The sequence below is a fragment of the Nannobrachium achirus genome, assembly GCF_963921795.1.
Source record: "Nannobrachium achirus genome assembly, chromosome: 5".
NCBI classification, from domain to species: domain Eukaryota; kingdom Metazoa; phylum Chordata; class Actinopteri; order Myctophiformes; family Myctophidae; genus Nannobrachium; species Nannobrachium achirus.
The window spans coordinates 40,748,756-40,770,436 of NC_137814.1; the positions used below are offsets into that span (position 1 = coordinate 40,748,756).

The following is a 21,681-nucleotide window of genomic DNA, read 5'->3' on the forward strand; positions in this document are numbered from 1 at the left end:
GATCTACAAGCTCACAATATTGTGAATCTTTATGAAAGGATTTTAGAACATTTTGGACTAATGACATGCCCGATATAGGGACGCCACAGGTTGAAAGTGGTTAAGCCTTCTATTCCCTCCACCACAGGAAAAGATCATGCCCTTACGATGTCTTGAACAATGTAAACAATGAAATGGTAAGATTTTCTTACCTTACACCTGGCTTTGTTGCAGTGTTGGTTCCAGAGCCTTTGGGGGGTTAATGCTCTGTGGAATGCAGAGGGTGATTTGCAGTTGTTACTGTGATCCTTTTCTCTAGGCAGGTGGGCAGCCCATCCTTCTCTTTGCTGGATAATTGACCATGACCAGTAAGGATGGCATGGAGAAAATAATGGGCTGCCAAGGGTCATTACAATCCGCACTATTTTGCCTGCAAGTTTGAGCCTCATCTTGAATACCATCCCAGCCTGTAATAGCAATGATGCAAAGACTACTTCTTTTAAGACATCAACTGTTTCGAAAAAGGCTGATGCACAAAGGTTGGTGACAGGAGCGAAGGTCTAACGATTAACTGTAAAATTCAAACATATTAAAAAAACAAAAGTTTGACTGATTTCAAAGAACAAAAGTATTTTCAATAGGGCCACCTACCTACAGTATTTTCTGAGTATGGAAGTAGTGTGGACAAATATATTGCTGGTCACATTATTGTTGCCACAATTGTTCATGTCTAAATTGACGCCTGTACACCAAATCTCTTTGAAGAAAATAGCAGATTGGAAACTCACAATTCATCACAATGCGTTGTGAACTTGTACATCGGCTATTTTCACAGAATGTTTTTGTCTATCTTTGCAGAATGTTCACCCACTTTGACATGCCCAGAATAGGGTCCATGTGGTTAGCAAGTGTGCATAATAACTGTGGTGCATACCATGCATAAAAGCTGTGACCTTAGCGCAGAAAAACACTTAATGTGTGTTGATGGCTTGCCCTGTTGGATTTCGTCCAAAGTACTACGGGCGCAAACATCACTCTTGCAAGTATGTGACTATGAATGAGCCGGGAACCAGGACCAAGGCCATAGCAGTGAATGGGCAACAGTGTGTTCTGTATTTTGCTTTTACCAAACATATGGGACACATTATAGTGGTCATTCAGTACTCTCTGTAGCATTATTCTATTAGTTTTGATGTGTGATAGGCCTAATGCAACTGAACAGCATGCCAACAGCACACTGGGCCTATTCTTTTACCCCCAGCGATCTCAACAGTAACTTAACTTTGCAGCTGCATTAGAATTCCTTAAAGCCTTGTACCCATGCCGGTCTCCTTTGTCCAAAACCACAAGTGTGCAAATAGTTTCCAGGTCTTTTGACTTCAATTGCGTTTGATTTTGTGTACAGTTGACGCAAAGAAAGCAAGTGGTTGTACTGTAAAGATGGACTTATAACAGTCTCTGTTTACGTTTTTTACCTTTCTTAAGAGACCAAAACGTATTACCAGCATGGTGAATAATACATCTTGATTTACAGTATGCTTCAATGACAAAGAACATTTTAAAGTAAAGTATTTACTGGAAAACGGAAAAGGTTTTTGTTGGAACTGGAAAAAGACATGCAGTTAAAAATGTATTGTTGCATGATAATTTGTTACTGGAGCATAAATCAGATCAAGTAAAGCTTCTGATGGTGTTCTCTCTCTCTCTCTCTCTCTCTCTCTCTCTCTCTCTCTCTCTCTCTCTCTCTCTCTCTCTCTCTCCCTCCCTCCCTCTCCATCTGTCCCTCTTTGTGGTTGCAAAGCATAAGTGTGCAAATCTGTATGTGTGTTTGATAGGCGTAGCCTAGATTTAACTATACTGTGTTAAACTTGTGAGAGGCATGTGTTAAATTTAAATTACAGCCACCGTACTTACACCGAACAGAAGAAGAATCGCAAGACTAACTCTACATTAGACATGAAAGTGATGTGTTTCTCAAGTGGGTGTGTGCGCGTGCGTGTGTGTGTGTGTGTGTGTGTGTGTGTGTGTGTGTGTGTGTGTGTGTGTGTGTGTGTGTGTGTGTGCGTGCGTGCGTGCGTGCGTGCGTGCGTGCGTGCGTGCGTGCGTGCGTGCCTGCGTGCCTGCGTGCGTGCGTGCGTGCGTGTGTACTAATCATATGTTACGTTCGTGACCTCCACCATCAAACCATTTGGCAATTTTAATATATGCGCTGCAATATACCTTCTGTTGAGGTTTCTTTTCCTCCAAAGTTTTGTGTCCAATATACACTACACTAAAATGCATGAGAACGTAAATGTATAAAAGTCCCGGTCGACCGATTGATCGTTATGTCACCGTAGCACGCTGAGTGCTGCTGTGGGTTGTTGCTGACACAATTGACCACACACGCCTAGATATTTGTGCACCATGTCTACAGTATATACAGTACATACATGTGTCAAGCCTTGGGTCTGCTGCTTGCTATATGTTTCAAGTCCTTTATAACTTATCATCATTGAGCCAGTTCTGTCTCTCTCTGTTGGCATTGTGTATGTGTACAGTAACTCTGAGCCCAGGTACACCATGAGGAAAGCACAATTAGACACCTGTCAATCAATTTACCACAACACAGTCTCATTCTTTAAGTCAATATAATCTACACGATAATCAGCTACATTAATAAATAAGAATAGGAAGAAACTGGAACACCATAATGCTATGGTGAAACGCTGCTGCTGTGGGATCTGCAACAGTGATTCCAGCCAGGTACCCAGAGAGGTTGGAGGGTTTCCCCAAGCTCAAAACTGCACTGTGACAAATGGCTCTGGCTATGTGTTCTGTGTGACAATAATACTAATAAAATAATGACATGAATCGTAATGAAGGTACAAATCATATAAAACCATCGTTAAAATCTTCAGTGATACTGATGTGTTGACATGGCTACGTTGGCATGGTGCACAGTGAACCACTCTTGTCTCTTGTGCGCGTGTGTGTGCGTATGCCTGTGCGTGTGTATGTGTGTGTTGTCTAGATGTGGGACTATGAGCTGGAGAGGAGTTCGGAGCACTGGGCACACACCTGCCGGTGGGAGCATGGCCCCAGTCACATGTTGACACAAATAGGACAGAACCTTGGTGCACACTGGGGCAGGTCTGTATGTACTGACGCTGTAGTAGGTAGTGTAAAGTCAATTTAGTAAAACCACAATGTACACAAACCCTGTTACAAGTAAATGTCCTGTATTCAAAATGTTACTTTTTGAGTCATTTGATTTGTATTGGCATCAAAATATACTTACAGTACCAAATGTACTCATTATGCAGAATGGCCTATTTCTCAGTCTTTTAATGTTGCGGTTGGTAAACGTGGGGCCGATTTCAATTTCTTTATGTGCTGCTGGGTAGCTTAACCTATAATAATAATTCGTTTTCGTGCAAGTTCCATCGTTTTGTACAAACAATGGAGCTTTCACAGAAATGAATTTCACCCACTGTTTTATACGTGTAAAACCTGTGATGTGACAATACTCAAGTAAAGTAAAGGTACCTCAGAAATGTACTTAAAGGAGTAGTTCACCCCCAAAATGACTTTTTTTGTATTGATTAGTCATGCCATGGAGACTTGAGTTCAATAATATGTCTTTGTATTTGTCGCATTCCTAAGACAAAAATGGGATTATTGTAAATTTACCCCCATTGATTCTGGATGGGGACCCAAATGCAAGGCCCTGGATGGCGACCCAAATGCATGGCCCTGGATGGGGACCCAAATGCATTTAGGTCAGAATCAATGGGGGTAAATTTGGGGTCAAGGGTCAAGTACATTTTGCCCCCATTGATTCTGACTCTGAGCTTGTCACCCAGGGCCTTGCATTTGGGTCCCCATCCTGAATCAATGGGGGTAAATTGACTTTAATCAAATTTTTTGTCTTAGGGATGTGACAAATACAAAAGAATATTATTGAACTCAAGTCTCCATAGCGTAACTAATCATTAGAAAAAAGGTCATTTTGGGGGTGAACTACTCCTTTAAGTGTAGTTCTTAAAGTAAGTAAATGTCTTTAGTTACTTTCAGTTTCCACCACTGGTATTTTTTACTTTATATCTCTTTTATATTATTATTCTTTTTTTTGTACAAAAAGACTATGCACAGTGGCTCCATTCTCTTCCTTTCCAGTAACATCCTTAGATTTCAATGAGCACTTGTAGCTCCAGTTAAGAATGAGATCAGTGTTTCCATTCCTTTCCACTATAGGGGCCGTCCTCCAACATTTGATCTGTGTTCCCATTCCTCCCCACTAGGGACCGTCCTCCTACATTTCATGTACAGGCTTGGTATGATGAGGTGAGGTACTACAGCTACCCGTACCCCCAGGAGTGTAACCCCCACTGTCCCTTCAGGTGCTCCGGACCTGTTTGCACTCACTACACTCAGGTAATGATTGCACTGCAGGCCACATCTCAACTTGGGTTCTGGGGACCCCCATGGGTCCTTGACGGCATTCCAGTTTTAGTCTAGCCAAGGCTTCATTTGTATCTGGTACTGGGTGGCATGTCGTCGCTGTTGGGCAGAAGTCTTGTGCCTCTGTATTCCATCTTGCTATGTTTTTTCATAAATGAATGACAAAATTATATGTTATTTGTCGTATGATAGGTTTGAGCAAAACTAGCAAAACTAGCAGTCTACAAGCTTATATCGTGGGGCGTTGTGAGCTTGCAATTCTACTATTTATGAAAGATTTTGCCTAATAATATGCCCAAAATAGGGAAGCCAGGTTGAAAGAGGTTTTAGGCATGCATGTTTTCTGTCCCGACATTGAAGATATGAGATATCCACAGAGAAATGTGAGAGGACTGACCTTTTTCTTTTTTAAACTGTAGATGGTGTGGGCAACCAGTAATCGCATTGGCTGTGCTATCAATGTGTGTTACAACATGAACGTATGGGGGATGATCTGGACCAAAGCTGTGTACCTGGTGTGCAACTATTCCCCACCGTAAGATCTGGCTTTCCTATCAGTAGATCATGATACCAACCTGCAGTTTCTTCAATGCATTGAGGAGGATAGGATAGTTTAAAGCTGCAATCTTGAGCTCATTTGAATGAATACAAAGTTATTTTAACCAATCCAATGATAATATATAATTGCGACCGTCAGGGAGCAGTTTACTATGAAAACCTCCACCGGCCGTCCGTCCGTCGGTCGGTCGGTCACACGTCACACGTCACACCTTTGCCCTGCTCATATCTCCGCATCAGTATATAGGGCTTGTTTGTTTATTGTATGACATCACGCCACATCATCAGCTGTGGACTCTGTGATGTCATCGTATCGCATCAGTATATAGGGCTTGTTTGTTTATTGTATGACATCACGCCACATCATCAGCTGTGGACTCTGTGATGTCATCGTATCTCCATATATGGCCATCTCCGTATATGGAGATATAAGTCGTCCATGCCCAAGTATGGGCTGGTGAGGTCAGACTTTGTGTGATGCGTAGGTTATCTCCATATATGGAGATTCAACATTCCAGGCAATGCTCTCTTCCCTGGTAGTATATTATGATGGTAGAGTATGTTAATACAATACAGCTAGTACATCTGCAGGGGCAGACTCCTTACTAGTCTTCCATTGAGAAATGTAGTCCCTGGTGTTGGGTAGGACACCTACTGTACTCGTTGACCAGTCCAGTAGTACTGTATGAAATGTTAAGTGCTAGAAGTTTGGTCTCACACAATAAGACCTTGGGTAGAACATGAATGAGACCTACAGATTGCAGCTTTAAAAGTCAATTATTTTTGTCATCTTGCACCAGCCGTTTGTCATCAATTATTCAGTCTCTCCCTGTGGTGGTTGTGTTTCCAGGGGGAACTGGTGGGGTCATGCCCCCTACAAGCATGGAGCCCCCTGCTCTGCCTGTCCATCCAGTTATGCTGGAGGCTGCAGGGACAACCTCTGTTACAAAGGTGGGTTTGGGTCGAGCCAAAACCTTGGCTTTATCGCAGACTGTATCACTCTACCAAGTTGCAGTTAAACATCAATTATTTCAGTTGAGTGACACAGTCATGTGGCAAAGTATGACTTTGGTCTTTACACTCCTCTCCTAACCCCTAACCATGTCATCAGTATGAAAACAAATATACAAAGTGTGTGTATATATATGTGTATGTATGTGTGTGTGTGTGTGTGTGTGTGTGTGTGTGTGTGTGTGTGTGTGTGTGTGTGTGTGTGTGTGTGTGTGTGTGTATATATATATATATATATATATATATATATATATAAGACTAAATATCACCAAATAATTAATTATAATGATGTAGTGTAGACAACCATTTCTTATATTTAACCTGTTTCAAAGAATCTATTTAAAGATACCTTTTAACGGGGTAATTATTTAGAAAATGAGGATTTGCGTAGGCCTATATGAAACTTACCAAGCGGTATTGTGAGATTGAACACACATTTCCCAATTTCCCCCCAGTTTTTCAATATAAGTCAAATAAGACAATCGTTTGGTTTAAGGATAGATAGATTTGGCGTAAGGAACTGATAATCCTTGATTAAAACAAGAGAATTATTTTGATTTGACTTTTCCTCTTTGCTTTGCCTTTTGTCATCAGATGGGGGTGTTGAGAGGCGCCCTGCTCCCGAGCTGGAGGAGAACAACTACATTGAACCAGAGCCTGACCCAGTGAGGGACCGGGAGGCCCAGCCCAGGGCCCAGTCTCCAGACCCTTCAGCTGACCAGCACCTGGAGAGGGACCGGGTGGTCAACACAGAGCAGATGTGTAAGAATCAAGCCCACAATGCTGTATCTTAAAAGAGGGAACATTTATCAATTCAGCATTTATGGAAGAGTTTATATTCTTTATTTATTTAGCACATTGTATGTTATCATTGAAAAGAATAATGACATACCGTGTTATTTCCAAATAATCACCCGGGGTCAAACAGCTGCCGGGCACCAAATACCTGCCAGGGGTCTGACACCGTTTGTCACATCAACCGCCATTCAAATGATGTAAATATAAGTATAGCAAAATGCTTCTGTTAACCTCCGGTCATTAAATGCCTGGGTGTTTAATTGGAAATATACAGTACTGTATATAGTACATACTGTATACATATACGTATATACCGGTATGTGTGTGTGTGTGTGTGTGTGTGTGTGTGTGTGTGTGTGTGTGTGTGTGTGTGTGTGTGTGTGTGTGTGTGTGTGCGCACGCGTGCGTGCGTGCGTGTGAGAGAGAGAGAGAGATAGATAGGTAGAGTGAGTGATTGATCGATTGATTGATTGATTGATCGATTGATCGATCCGAATAGATATTTTATTTTTTACATGACATCCCATACTGTATACAGGAATACAAGTAAAATCCCCTTGACATTGTGGCCAAAACAAATTTGATAAAAAGCAATGAACAATAATAGTAATTTTAAATGTACTAGATAGAAATAACTAAAATATAGTAAAATATGACTAATGACTTAAAAGTACATGAAAAATATGTTGATTATAATTGTGTTTGTTATTTCAGGCCAACAGGTGGAATGTGACACAAAGTTGCGAGATCAATGCAAGGGGACAACCTGTAACAGGTACACACTGACGAATACTTTTAAGTACCAATACCTGCATTCTCCGACAGCAGCATCTGAATATAGAGCTTAAAACCCTTTTTGTTTTCACCAAAAGATCACTTACCCTACCCTACTTTTGGAACACAGTTCTTATATGACATATATGGTATTTTCAATAGAAAAAATAACTGTCTGTGTTCCAGTAAAGGACTTTGTCTGCACCACACCACAGTACTGAAACTGTTCTTGTTAGGTCTTCAATGGCATCAACCTCAACACAGACAGTGGCAGAATGTCAGTCTATTATTGGATCTCTGTGCTGTATTCGACATGGTCGACCAGTGACCACGGTATATTACTAAATGGACTGGAAAACAGGGTAGGCTTTTCTGGCACAGTACTGTACTGTACTGGTTTGAATTCTACTTAAAGTACAGCAGAGTTCTTTCTGTCTATACTGTATATAATTACACATCTGAGCTGACAAAAATAACGTGTAGCGTTCCCTAGACTAGAGCTCCATTCTGGGGCTCCCACTGGCACAGATCATGTAAAACAATGAACCTGGATATGGCATATATGCGGCTTATATTTGCCACATATTGGCATTTTTGTTCATATATTTTTATTAAAGCGCTTAATGTTTTGTGTAAAGCACTTTGAAATGTGAAACACAAATAAGCTTGCATTGCCTTTACCTATAATTTATTTTAATAGGTATGAATGTCCACCTGGCTGCCTTGACAGGCAAGGAAAGGTTGTTGGGACTGGATATTATGACATGGTAAGTTATCATTTGAGATTTAGACTTCCCTATATAAACATGCAAAACACAATCACAATCACAAAAACAAAACAACAACAAAACAGCTCAGACACAACATGACAAATTGAAAGAGCAGAAAATAAATCCCCTCCTGTCCATCGGTAGATTTTAGAAGAAAGAAAAACCATGTGATGTATATAAAAAGTAAACTGAACATTAAAAAGCTGGTATAAAGACAGGCTAGACTTGGTGAGGAAATCCTCTTATTATAGTGGAAGACAATGTAGGTCCAATATAGTCAAAATATGAATCCCAGATTTTGTGGAAAGTGTCCAACTTGGAATGCAACAAGCATGTAATATATTCACTAGAGATACACTCCATAACATGTTATGCCACAACCTTTTTGTTGGAGCAATGGCCTTGAACCAAAGCAAAAGAATATTCTTCCTAGCAGCAAACTTTAACTCAATAGGAACACCAAAGATAACAGAAAGTTCATTTGCAATACTATGTATGGCATTGAATGTAATCGGCAGTTTCTGTTTGCATTTACAGCAAAGTTGGGACATGCTGGCATCCATTTTATTTCTAAGAGCAGGTGTTACATGTATATGATGTAATATCTAACCTGGGTGGATTTGGTTTGATTGCAGATAGAAAGTTATTTAGCTAAAACCCACATTTCTTGCCAATCGACATAATCAATCTCTCTCCCAAGCCTGTATTAGTAGCATGGGAAGTCAGAGGTCGGTTGGAATTTAAAGCACCATATAAAACACAAATATGTTTTTAAGCAGTGCTCCTGGAAGGAGCTAAGCTCCAACATGGCTTTGTCGGACCCCAAAAAACGTCTGGGCCCCAAATAATGTCATCTTGGCAGAAATCGCTCAAAGTTTGTTGTACGCCCAGGTTCACATTGGCCAAGCTTTGTGTGACGCTTAACTCATAAATAGCACAGCTCACTTCACACTAGGTGTGATTTCTTTAAACCTGCATAGACAAGGCCCTCTACCTGCAAAGTGGAGCCATTGGTTGTCAGTCTGTTGTCTTTAGTAACAAACTGTCTAACTGTCTAATTGTTAAACCATAAAGCTGCTGAAAGTCATAGATTGACTGGCATTAGCTATACAATAAACTGTAATTCAAGGTATATACTATACACATGATGATTGTTGCCTACATGCCTTGTTAATGGGCAGAAGTGGGGATAGAAGATATTCATTGCCTTCTCACTCTGAGCCCCCCTAACCCCCTGCCCACACCTTCAGCTACAGGGAATCGAACCAACCACCTTCTGGTCATGAGTTGAAGTAGAGTTACTGCATTTTGATAGTATCGTATCAAATGTTGTGTCCCTGTCTTTAGCAATCCAGTGTGTGTGGAGCTGGGTTACATGCTGGCATTATCGACAACGATGGAGGCTGGATGGATGTGACCCGACTGGGCAGAAAACAACATTTCAACAAATCATACAAGAATGGAATTCAGTCTATTGGGTGAGGATACATTTATCCTCACACTCATTAAAATGATCTAGTTTTTGTACATCACCATTTACTTTTATTTTTTCTTCTTCTTTTTTTCCTTTTTTTAATAGGAAAAACAGAAGTGCAAATTCCTTCAAAGTAGCCACAGTGCCCGGTAAATGCAATCAGTTGCATTACAATTTAACAATGAAAATACACTTGGCAGCATATTAATTACATAACGTATATTAAAAAGTTAACTATTTTTCCTCATATTTCCTTCCCAGTCAAGGCAGTGTCATGTGAGATGAATGTGTCAAGTTTCTGCCCTTTCAAGAAACCTGTGCGGCACTGTCCAAGGTCTGGCTCTCTTTTTATCTATTCATTAGAATGAATAATGTTTCATTCATGTAAAGTGGAGAGCTTTAATAATATCCAAATATCATATCGTCACTGTCGGACAGAAACCTTGTATCTCCAAGTTTCAAATGTGTAAGTTTTTTTGTAAAGTAAAGCCCTGCTTCATCATACAAGAATGTTGCACAAAAAAAACTAATAAAAGTAGCAGATCTACAAGCACACAACGCCTCGCATCGCAACGCTTATCGATCAGCTATTTTCGCTATTTTAAAACATTTTAAAATGATGAATACAAAACGAACGGTTTTGGACATACAAGGTTTCCACCCGACAACAACGATACGTATATAAAACAACACACAATGTGACATATGAGTAGTTTGACATGCCAATTTTATATAATATATTAAAGCCCACTGTACGCACTTTACTGTATATATCTTACTGAAATTACCTCCTGGTCTGTTATTTAGGTTGTACTGTCCCAGGAACTGTTTGCATGAGACTCGAGCCAGGGTAATTGGAACACATTTTTATTCGGATGTAAGTTCTTTCTTGTTGATTGATAATCCAACGATCACCACACACTTTATCACTGAATTATTATACTGAGACATGTGTGAATGCTGATCATTGCATGAAAATAGTATTATCCTTGTTGAATCATTTGGCTCAACTTTGGTATGAAATGATAAATGATACAACATTGAGGATGTGATATATTGCCATGGTATGACCACAATATAGGGTAGCCTCAATTGTGTTATTGCTTTTATAACACAATTGTTAACAAGAATCACCCACATTTTAACCAAAATATCTATGTTGCTAACCTAGCATACTAGTGGGCTATCGTGATTATGCAACTTAATTTCCACCATATTATGATCATTTCATTTCTATCATTAATTGATTTCATGCTAAATCTACATTATGTATTCTGTCATTCTAAAGCACATTGCATTGAAAATCCTGTACAAAATGTGATATGAGTATGTGATTGGATGGCTTACTGTATGTCTTTTCCAGAAATCCAGTATATGTCGAGCAGCCATCCATGCTGGGGTGATTCAGAATGAATCAGGAGGCTATCTGGATGTGATGCCAGTAGAGAAGAGGAGCCAGTACAGTGGCAGCTATCAGAATAGTATCACCTCAGAGAGGTACCTCCAAAAATATATCAAGTATTATAGTCCCATGCATTTATATTTTAGATATTTTATATTTTTCTATCATGAGAACTCAAAACACGTATCTGGTTTGCCCTTAGAGTGAGTCGAAGTCTCGATTTTCTATAAAGCGAACGTCACAGTTTACTATCAGAACCCTCACAACTTGTCCGTGTCTGTCCGGACGTCCGGCCGGACGGGTACGCCTGACACTGTGGTTCCCCTGACACATCACTGTGTCATCACAGTGATGTCAGTTACTCAGAACAGGGATCTCCATATGGGCATAAACATGTGACATCACAGTGATGTCAGATGCTCAAAGCAGGGATCTTCATATATGGGCATAAAAGGGATTCTGTTAGGGATCTCCATATAAGGGCATAAAAGGGATTGTATCCCAGATGATGGCCCACACTAACAGAATCCATATATGGCCAAGACAGATGGCGCAACCTTGCCCTGCTTTTCGCCCTTAGGCGTCTTACTGGTTAAGTGAAACGGCACATCATGTCTCCGTCTGGACATGTACACTTTTTTTATGGTCTATCTAGATATTATAGTTTGAGACAACTGAGGTAACGTGTCCCCCATCACACACTGCAGCTCACACAAGGCTCTATTCACCATATTCCTGGCCATTCTATGGAGGCTGCCATTTTCCTTTTACAGAGGGCGCTGGAGCATTTTTCTTTTGTGCTGCTTCATAAACATCTTTTCACTTCCTCCCAAGTAAGGAAGTGACATGGAATTGTCTGTTGCCAGATTTTGCCAAAGAAATAAGCCCAACAGAAGCAACTACATTAGGCTATACTACTTTACATTTACATTTGAAAATAGCAGATCAGCAAGCTCACAATGTGTCACATTTACATTGCGACACATTGTGAGCTTGTATATTTGCTATTTAAAAAATATTGAGGGAAAACATTTTTTTGAATATTTTTGAAAAATTTTAACAACATAAATCTTTGTGGAGGTCCCTGGCACCACATATGTTCAGATGGGGGTCTGCGACTCTGGACAAATATGTGATCTGGGGTCCTTGATATGAAAAGATTTGGGCACCACTGGTTTAAAAAATATTTTTTAGAGACACAAATTGCTTATTATAAGCAGACATGGCAACCCAGATACATTCAGAGCCCAGAGCGCCAACTACTGACACTTTAATGCAAGGACAACAGGAAACCAAATGATGTTTTTCAGGCCAGCTTTTTCAGCCTCCGCCTCTTTCAGGATATGAACAGGAAGCCGGGGGCGGGGCCAGGAATAACGTGAATAGCTGACTCTAAACCAGGGGTTGTCAGCCTTTTTGACATGAAGTGCCATGTCTTCTTGATAGTCAGTGTGCCATATTCACATTAAGTTTAATCATGACACCATATCAATATTTTATATTTCCAACTGATTTTAATTGTCCATAGGCTATACAATGTTTTCTTTCAGGATGTATTGATCATTAGACTCAGAGCAACAACCCACCTATCTCCCAGACCGCAGAGTTGTCAGTTTGAATCAATGTAGAATTAAGAGGATTTCATTTTCAGAAAGATTTGTTTAGGGTTTGCTGCTCTGACATCACGCTCTGACATCATTGTGATGTCAGGGGAACCACAATTACGATATGGGCTGTCTTGGCCATCTGTGTTGGCCATATATGGATTCTGTTAGTGTGGTATGTGGCCAATGTGGCCGATGTGGCCTCCACATGGACATTCCCATATGAGGTCAGATGGGACATGGCGCGACCTCGCCCTTTAGGGCGAGGTCGCTTGTCGCCCCTTAGGCGTCTTACTGGTACTACATGTATATACAGTATGTGTATACTTTGTGTAAGGAGCTTGTATCCACAAAGGAATTTCTAAATCAATCACACGCACACACGCACACACGCGCGCACGCACACGCACGCACATGCACACGCACACACACACACACACACACACACACACACACACACACACACACACACACACACACACACACACACACACGTACAGTACATACAAGTGTCTCTCTAATCTCTCACTCTCTCCTGTCTCCAGCTTGGTGAACCCTACAGGGGGAAAAGCCTTCAGAGTGTTTGCAGTCATCTGAAGGCAGAGAGCCCGTCAAACATGGCTCCTTCACGTTCAGCAGACCCTCTCATCATCATCTCACAACCTGCAATTACTGTACATGCATGACTGAATGATTCAGCCTCTGACACTAAAACTGTAGCCCGGCTTTATTCAAGGCCTCTCGTGTCACTATGGCCAAAATAGAAAAGAAGTCATGTAATAGCCAAGCAGGAGATATACACTTATAAACTTTATGTATTTGGTCATTTTGATAATCTAATAAGTACAGTATTTTCTTGTCCATCCTCAGAAGTATTTTCCTGTAGCAGAGTAGTCCTGCCTGAAGACCAGGAGCCTCACAGCTGCTTTTGCCAAGCGGGATTCCCATTGACTTGAGCGATATGTTTTGGTTTCCCTTGCGGCAGACCTGGGTTCAAATCCAGGTGGTCAAGGTGGATACAATTACGCATATTTGGGATACTTCTCATTATGTTTGTTTCGCAGTGGCGTCAAAAACATATTCATTCATTTTTCAACCTTAATGGAGTTGAGCACATTCAATTAGCCAACCATTCCTGTATCATTCAGTTTAGATGGACACAAAGGGTTTTTATTACAAAATGAGATGCTCAGTATCTGGAAAGCTATACATGGTTTCTGTTTACAGTGGGATAGCACATGTTCATTATTATATCAGTCCCTGCTTCACAAACACTTACGATGAGGATGCTGTGTATTTCAGAAATATTGAATGATAAACTCTGTATAGGATGTTAATCAAATGTAGCCCCATTTAATTTAATCACACAATTTCAGAAAATATCGCTGAAAATACTGCATTAGTCTCCTTCTGTACACTGGTGTTGAGAATTAGGCCTATGTGTTCAGGTCATTTCACAATGCGTTGTGGTAATAACCCAGGCAATGTGTTAGGAGATGTTATGTCAATGGGCAGCAAAGTGAGACACAGCCTCATAAACGTCTTCAAATGTCACCTGTTGACATGATGTTGCACTGTGATTACAGTAGTAATGCTAATGCGATTCCATTCACACTGTTGCTCATCATAGTTGCCCCAAAATATGGCTGGTGTATTGCTAACATAATAGTCCAGACAGTAATCTATCTATGGACAGCACACCCAGTCCAAAGACACCATGTATATTTTTGTACATACAGTTGTTGTAAATATTATTTAACATTTGATCAAATGCTGTATACCTTTTCATTTAAAGAATGAAGATTTCTAGCGCAATATCAATCACAGTAAAATCACAATCAGGGGATGACAACACAGCTTTTGCATGCACATGATATGTTCTTCATTCAAGCTCCTTTTAAAGTGACATTCTGTAATGTTTCAATATATTCATATTTATGTAAACACTGTGTTTGTAACATAATGATGTTGTATTTTATGCTACCTTTATCATTAGATTTATACAGAATAAACCTGGCTGGCCAGGTCTGCGCATGGCAGAATTACATAAAAAGAAATCAAAATATGCTTTATTTATTTTCAGAAACACTGCCACATATGTGAACAGTGCAAGTATCCATTGTGATATGACAGATGTAATTATAATAGCCTTTAAACAATGCAGCTTAGTCGTGTCTCATTTAACATAACATCCCTGTAGTGTAGATCATAAAGTACTACCTCACAATATTCTATACGTTTTATGCTCTGTCCATCATTAAAGTCTCGTAAAATAATCGACTGTCCTTGAATGATGTAGCAATGTCTAAAATGCTGGCTCAGACTGTTTACATTGTTTTATGTTACAGTTGTTTTCAGGTTTCAGAGACGTGTGGCAGAGGCTGTTTTAATATCTGCTCTACTTCTTCCGGAAAGGCCTCAGGAATCTTGGCTTCCACATTTCAACAACATCTCAAATTCAGCCATGAATCAAACTTTCAAATTAAATTTCTTTCTAGAAGGCTCAGCGGCGCTTCCAGGAAATGGGAGAGGGGGGCTTGTATGGAAGAGAAAGCTGCTTGTTTTCAGCTGCAGGGACAGGGCCGATGAGCACTTAAACCCCATATACGTAGGCTACTTAGTTGACCAGGGTCCCCAAGGGCGCTAGTGGCTTGCCATAGGTCTGCTCCTCTTTGCCTCTACACCAAATATCTCTGCTGAAAATAGCTGATCTACAAGCTCACAACGCATTGCCAACTGCTATTTTTGCTGAATGTTTGCTCCAGAATAGGGTGCTAGGGGTCATGTGGTTGTCAAAGAAGTCGACTCTGTGTTGTTTCAAGTTTGTCAAAACCTTCAAAGTAATTGTTATTACAGTAGATCACCGGCTCTAAAATAGCCAAAATCCATTGTTGCCCAAAGCCAAGATAATGAGAAGAATACTGCCAAATAAAAAAATCAGGAAACGTCATGGGCGGATGAACCTCACTGAGACTGCTGAATATAGTGTTTTTGAGCAACCAAATGCATTTTAATTTGAACAACTGGCTCCTTTGTGCAGTACAGAGAAGAAAGCATCTTACATCTAGCCTCTCATAGCAGCAACAATGCTGACTCAAGGTTATATTTTGCATCATTACATTTTAGGAATGTAGCACAAACTCCTGTCAGAAATGCAAAGGGCTCCTTGCAAGAGCATGATACTTTTAATTTAGTGTATCACAGACTTGTCTGATTTTTTTGATTGATTGATTGATTGATTGATTGATTAAATACTTTAGTAAATGTAGTGCATTCAAAGGTTATGCTTAAAGGATAACAAAAAGTTTCCATTGTGGATTATATTTTCCACGCTAATTAAAACAACTGCATAGCACGCACAGACAAAGAGACCATTTCAAACTCTCAAAAGAATCGGATAACTTGACTTGAAAGGATTGAAAAGGTTCTGACCTCAGACCTGACTGTATATCACACAAAGGAACTATGAACCAAGGGTTAAGGTGCTAACTGAGTTTGGCCAAGGTTGCTTGGAGCGAAGAGGCATGCATCGCAACGCTGTCAAAATTCACAGGCTTGTGTTGTAGAGGCATCCATTGGCACAGGACTCCAGTGTGCTGCTAAAGTCAACCAGCCAGAAAGTCAGTCAGCCAGTCACCTAGAACAGTGGTTCTCAACCAGGCCGCGACCCCCCAAAATAATGGATCCCCCACGCTGATAAACACTTGTTTATCAGAATGTAGGAGTTCAGGCATTTGATTTAGTTTGACTCGGTAGCAGCAGATCTACAAGCAGATCTACAAGCAGATCTGCTATTTTCCCAATGTTTGCCTCTTTCTTATATTATGTGACAATTTGGTCAATGTTTGACCAGTTTCTATTGTATAGTTTGTTGAATACTTTTAATCCAGTAATGCTCTTTTCTTTCTTTATTTTTCGAATAATTAATTAACGAAGGTCTTTAAATTATCACTTCACTGTCATGTGGGGACCCCCCTGGGGGTCCCGACCCATGAGTTCTCCTGGTCTATAAAGACTTGTGTGTTGAATCACACCCAATCAACTTTGTTGACCGGTGTCCCCCAGGGGTCTACTTGGCCCGCTCCTTTTTTCCTCTGCACAACAAATCTCTTCACCAAATATTTTGAAGAAAATGTAGTCATGCTGTGACTCGTTGTGAACGGCTATTTTCACTGAATATTCGCTTATTATAACATGCCCAGAATAGGGATTGTGTAGAAGCAACATTGTCAAGTGGGGTAACTGGGTTGTGTCAATTGGTGTAACCAGTATCTTTCATAAGAATACTAAAGACGCCTCAGGGCGTCATGCGACCTCACCCGCGCCAATTCTTGGTCATCTGGCCAGTGATGTATATCGGACCAGTAACCCATATATGGAGACCCGTGGTACCCATATATGGAGATCCATGTACTGTACCGTATATAGTACATCCCTTTTATGGCCATACATGGAGATCCCTGTCTGAACCAGCCACACAGATATGGGCTGTCTTCCTCCATATATGGGCATTCCCATATGAAGTCCTGTTAGATATGGGCTTAATATTGATGACACCAGGGATCTCCATACATGGGCATAAAAGGGGGTGGTTCCCTTGACATTATAACATACAATCGCTTTTATGCCCATACCTGGAGATCCCTATCTGAACCAGCCACACAGATATGGGCCATGTCTTGGCCATCTGGCCAGTGATGTATATCGATGTCATCAGGGATCTTCATATTATGGACAAAAAAGGGATTCTGGGGAATACCCATATATGGACTTTTACATACCGGTAGGTGATGTCACCTGTGATGTCAAAGTGATGTGTCAGGGGAACCACAGTGTCAGGTCTGACCTACAGACAGAGATACGCGGACAAGATGTGTCGGTTGTCACCTACGGTCGCAATAATATACAGGAAAACTGGAATAATGAAATGTGGAATCCTGTAAGGAGTTCCCAATGCAGCCATGTCAAATATGGATTTGTCATCTTGCCAACCCTATTTTGTCACTTAGTGACAAACATGAGCGCACACACGTGCACACAGGGGTTATCGCCATGCTGGCTTGTGGTGGACATTTTTGTTAAAATAAAAATAAAAATGCCACAGACCAGAAACACATATTCTTACATATGATAGTAAACCTGTAAACCTGGAGACTTGACGTTCAGTAATTGGGTCATATGATAAAAATTATAATGGCGTTTAAAAAAGAAAACCTAAAACTTTCCACGGACACATTTGTCCATGTACGGACATATTGGTGACCCTTGGCACACACACACACACACACACACACACACACACACACACACACACACACACACACACACACACACACACACACACACACACACACACACACACACACACACACACACACACACACACACACTACTACTAAATACTTAACCTGGTAGAAATTAGATGAAGAGTGGAAAAATCACAACCACAAGTGGTACAGTGGTAAGATACCACTGTGCCACTGTGGTCCATACGCAACTAGTTCTATTGCATGCTGTTCAGTTAAAGAGCCAGACATAAACAAACCTCATCCGTTTTTAAAACCAATAGTTTTGAACTCACAGTCTAAGACCTTTGAGTCATGTATATCTTACCACTGTACCACTACACCTTGGTTCATATTCAACTAGTCGGTTTGTGACTTCAGTAGGGAAAGATTAGAGCCAGGCACAAACGTGAAAAAAAAAGAAAAAAAAAAAACATTTTTAGTATCAGTAAAGTGTCAGTATCTTGGTCAATATCATGGTCAATATGCCGTACTGGTGTCAGTATCCTGGTCAGTATACCGGTCGGTATCTTGGTGTCAGTATCCTGATCCGTATCCCGGTCTCAGTATGGTTGGTATGTTGGTGTCAATATCCTGGTATCAGTATCCTGGTCCGCATCCCAGTGTCAGTATTTTGGACAATATCTTGGTGTCAGTATCTTGGTGTGAGTATCTTTGTGTCAGTATCTTGTTGTCAGTATATTTATGTCAGTAGCATGTCCAGTATCCTGGTGTCTGTGAAGTACAGGCAGAGGTCACTCTGGCCTAAGCTCTCACACACTGTGGTAAACATTTTGGCTGCCTGCTCTGCTCCAAACACTATGTAAAATACTCTGCTTGTATGATCAACTTATTCTTAGAAATTCTCACATAGGGCAATTCATTTAATATTTGTCCTATAGGCCTATAGAGCAGCCGCCCCTGAGTAAGACATGAACAGAATAGTAGTTGCCTACTCTCTGACACATGTTAAACGTGTATCAGAGTTTATGCACAAAACCCAACTGAGTCACCCATTTTTGGTTGTCTATATTCTTTAAATAATCTTAGTTACAGGCCTAGGACACTTAATCCACACTACTTAACTGCACAGGGAAAGTCCTTTCATCGGACATGAATAAATAGCCAGAGAAGTTATTCACGTAACGCTACTGTAACAACATACTTCTGCGTTGCCAGTTTTAGCGATAAAAACCTTTTTTGATTGTGTGTGTTGGTCTGTTAAATACAGAAATGTGAAATGGAGTTAGCAATTATGAGGGTTTTTGAAGTTGGTTTTGAAATAAATTCTAAGCTGGCCATGAGAGAATCATCATGTTTGTGTGTGTGTGTGTGTGTGTGTGTGTGTGTGTGTGTGTGTGTGTGTGTGTGTGTGTGTGTGTGTGTGCGTGCGTGCGTGCGTGTGTGTGCGTGTGCGCGTGCGTGCATGTGTGTGCGTGCGTGCGTGTGTCTGGAGGGTGCATGTATGCATGCGGGTGTACCTCCTCCATATGAGCGTTCATGCTTGAACGTGTCCATTAAAGCGCACTTTTGCGTGTGTGGGGCATGTGTGTGTGTAGGTGAGGCAGTTTCTAAAAGTGACTCGTACAATCATTCCCATGCCTTCTGGACGGTCCCTGAGGTGGTTTCCTCCTGGGTGGACACACACCGTGCATGTGGGCCAACAATCACTGCGGACAGGAAGAGAAGTAGAGCGTGTGTGTATGTGTGTGAGTGTGTGGTTGGCCTTCCTCCTCTCATCCCATGCACCACTCATAGATTTAGACATTCTTATTATTTTAACATAGTTAGCAGCTGTGTTTTGGTGGCGAAACATGCTAATCATCTGCCCATAGCTGGGTTTTATGATGGTCATGAAGTATTTATAACTATGAACTGTTCCAATCCACTTTCTCATGGCACAGAGCTCGAAAGTCGAAAGGTTCTCAAAGTCCCCAATGTGTACTTTATCCCTGGTGTTTTGCAATAATCAATTTGCTTTACTCTTTTATATTAATAGTCCTTCTATTTATTGCTTGTACCCATATAAAGTGGCTAACTTTAACTCAATGTATTGACTGTGCTGCAGTCACTAACTGGCCACAAGGTTCCTTGCTACTACACTTTGAAATAGACATTTCTCCAGATGTCCAATTATATCCTGTTTTCCCATCTGAAATTGACAATAACCTTAGGTGGATTCGCTTCAGGGTATTTTGTTATTTAAGGTGGTTTAAGATGATTTCATACCTTAATAACACTTAATAACTGCTTACATTTGCTCATCTTTGAGCATTTTTTAAAACTGAAGTAACTTAACCTAGGCCTAAATGGTGTTACAAGCATAATGTTCTTTCCATTGGCAATATTAATAATAAATACTAGTCAAGTTAAGATTATTGTCACTGTCAGATTATCACTGATTATGTAGAACTAATAAACATCCACCAAATGAAAGAGTTACTTATAGGCCTCCTGTATTTACTGACACCATACACTTTATGCTTTTATGACTCATGCTATTTAACTAGTATGTTCTCACTCATAATGTATGAACCCTATAAACAACAGGGAAAATGGTCACATAAATTGAGATAAGTGATCAGGTATCGCCTGATGTTCTAATCTGTTTCCACCTGTCGCAAATCAGTCTATCTCCTCCAGTTTTGCCCTGTTTCCACGTTGAGTAAAAGCATATTTCTACATTGAAGTATTGATACTTTTACTTAAGTAAAGAATTGTCTCCCCCTCAAAAGAAAAAGAAAAGAAAAAAGGAACTGCTCCCTATACTGCGAACCGGATCCCATCGTTCATCTCAAAGAGCCGTTTAAAAGACTTGATTTGTTCGCGAACGTCCCATCTCTAATCAAACTCAGACAGATATTACCTTGATACATCTGCATCCCCTTCCTTCTCCCTCCTCCCCTTTCCCCTCTCTGCTACACACACACACACACACACACACACACACACACACACACACACACACACACACACACACACACACACACACACACACACAGACAGACAGACAGACAGACACACACACACACACACACACACACACACACACACGCACGCACGCACGCACGCACGCACGCACACGCACACACACACACACACACACACACACACACACACACACACACACACACACACACACACACACACCAAACTGTGGTTTTGGCATCTCTCTCCCTCCTCCTGTTTTGTTGGTAACCCACACACAGACGTCTAGTGCCAACCAAGTGTGGCAAAGGGTCAGTATTCCCACAGTCCCTCTCTCTCTCTCTCACTTTCTCTTTCTGTCTCGTTCTCTCTCACACCAAGACTTATTTCTTTAATTTTTTTCACAGGCATGGTTCTTAACACCCCCACCTTCTTTCACCGTTTGTGCCCCCAAAAAACCCCCATGGAAATTTTCTGCCTCTCCCAAGAATAGTTTGTCTGACGCCCTGGCATTTTCCTCTGGTGCCCCCCTGACGCTTCGGGTTGGCCAAGTACACACTGATGACAAGACTATTTTCATCTTGATATTTATGAAATTCATTAATTCTTTTTTTCTTCTTTGCTGTGCAGATGTAGTAGAATATTCAGTTTGCTT

At 40.8% G+C, this 21,681-nt stretch overlaps 1 protein-coding gene across 1 annotated transcript in view; it reads left to right on the forward strand.

The window, feature by feature from the left end:
* The window catches only part of LOC308285076 (cysteine-rich secretory protein LCCL domain-containing 1-like), a gene marked incomplete at both ends in the record, with an annotated part of 14,930 nt that extends 1,520 nt beyond the window's left edge, over positions 1–13,410 (forward strand). Inside the window, 13 exons of the mRNA XM_080725796.1 lie at positions 2,993–3,111; positions 4,263–4,395; positions 4,842–4,957; positions 5,831–5,931; positions 6,586–6,753; positions 7,504–7,564; positions 8,264–8,330; positions 9,681–9,811; positions 9,913–9,956; positions 10,069–10,141; positions 10,615–10,684; positions 11,171–11,304; positions 13,359–13,410. Coding sequence (XP_080581922.1) covers positions 2,993–3,111; positions 4,263–4,395; positions 4,842–4,957; positions 5,831–5,931; positions 6,586–6,753; positions 7,504–7,564; positions 8,264–8,330; positions 9,681–9,811; positions 9,913–9,956; positions 10,069–10,141; positions 10,615–10,684; positions 11,171–11,304; positions 13,359–13,410 — 1,269 coding nt within the window. The remainder of the gene's footprint in view (positions 1–2,992; positions 3,112–4,262; positions 4,396–4,841; positions 4,958–5,830; positions 5,932–6,585; positions 6,754–7,503; positions 7,565–8,263; positions 8,331–9,680; positions 9,812–9,912; positions 9,957–10,068; positions 10,142–10,614; positions 10,685–11,170; positions 11,305–13,358) is intronic.
* Between the last annotated feature and the right edge of the window lie 8,271 nt (positions 13,411–21,681).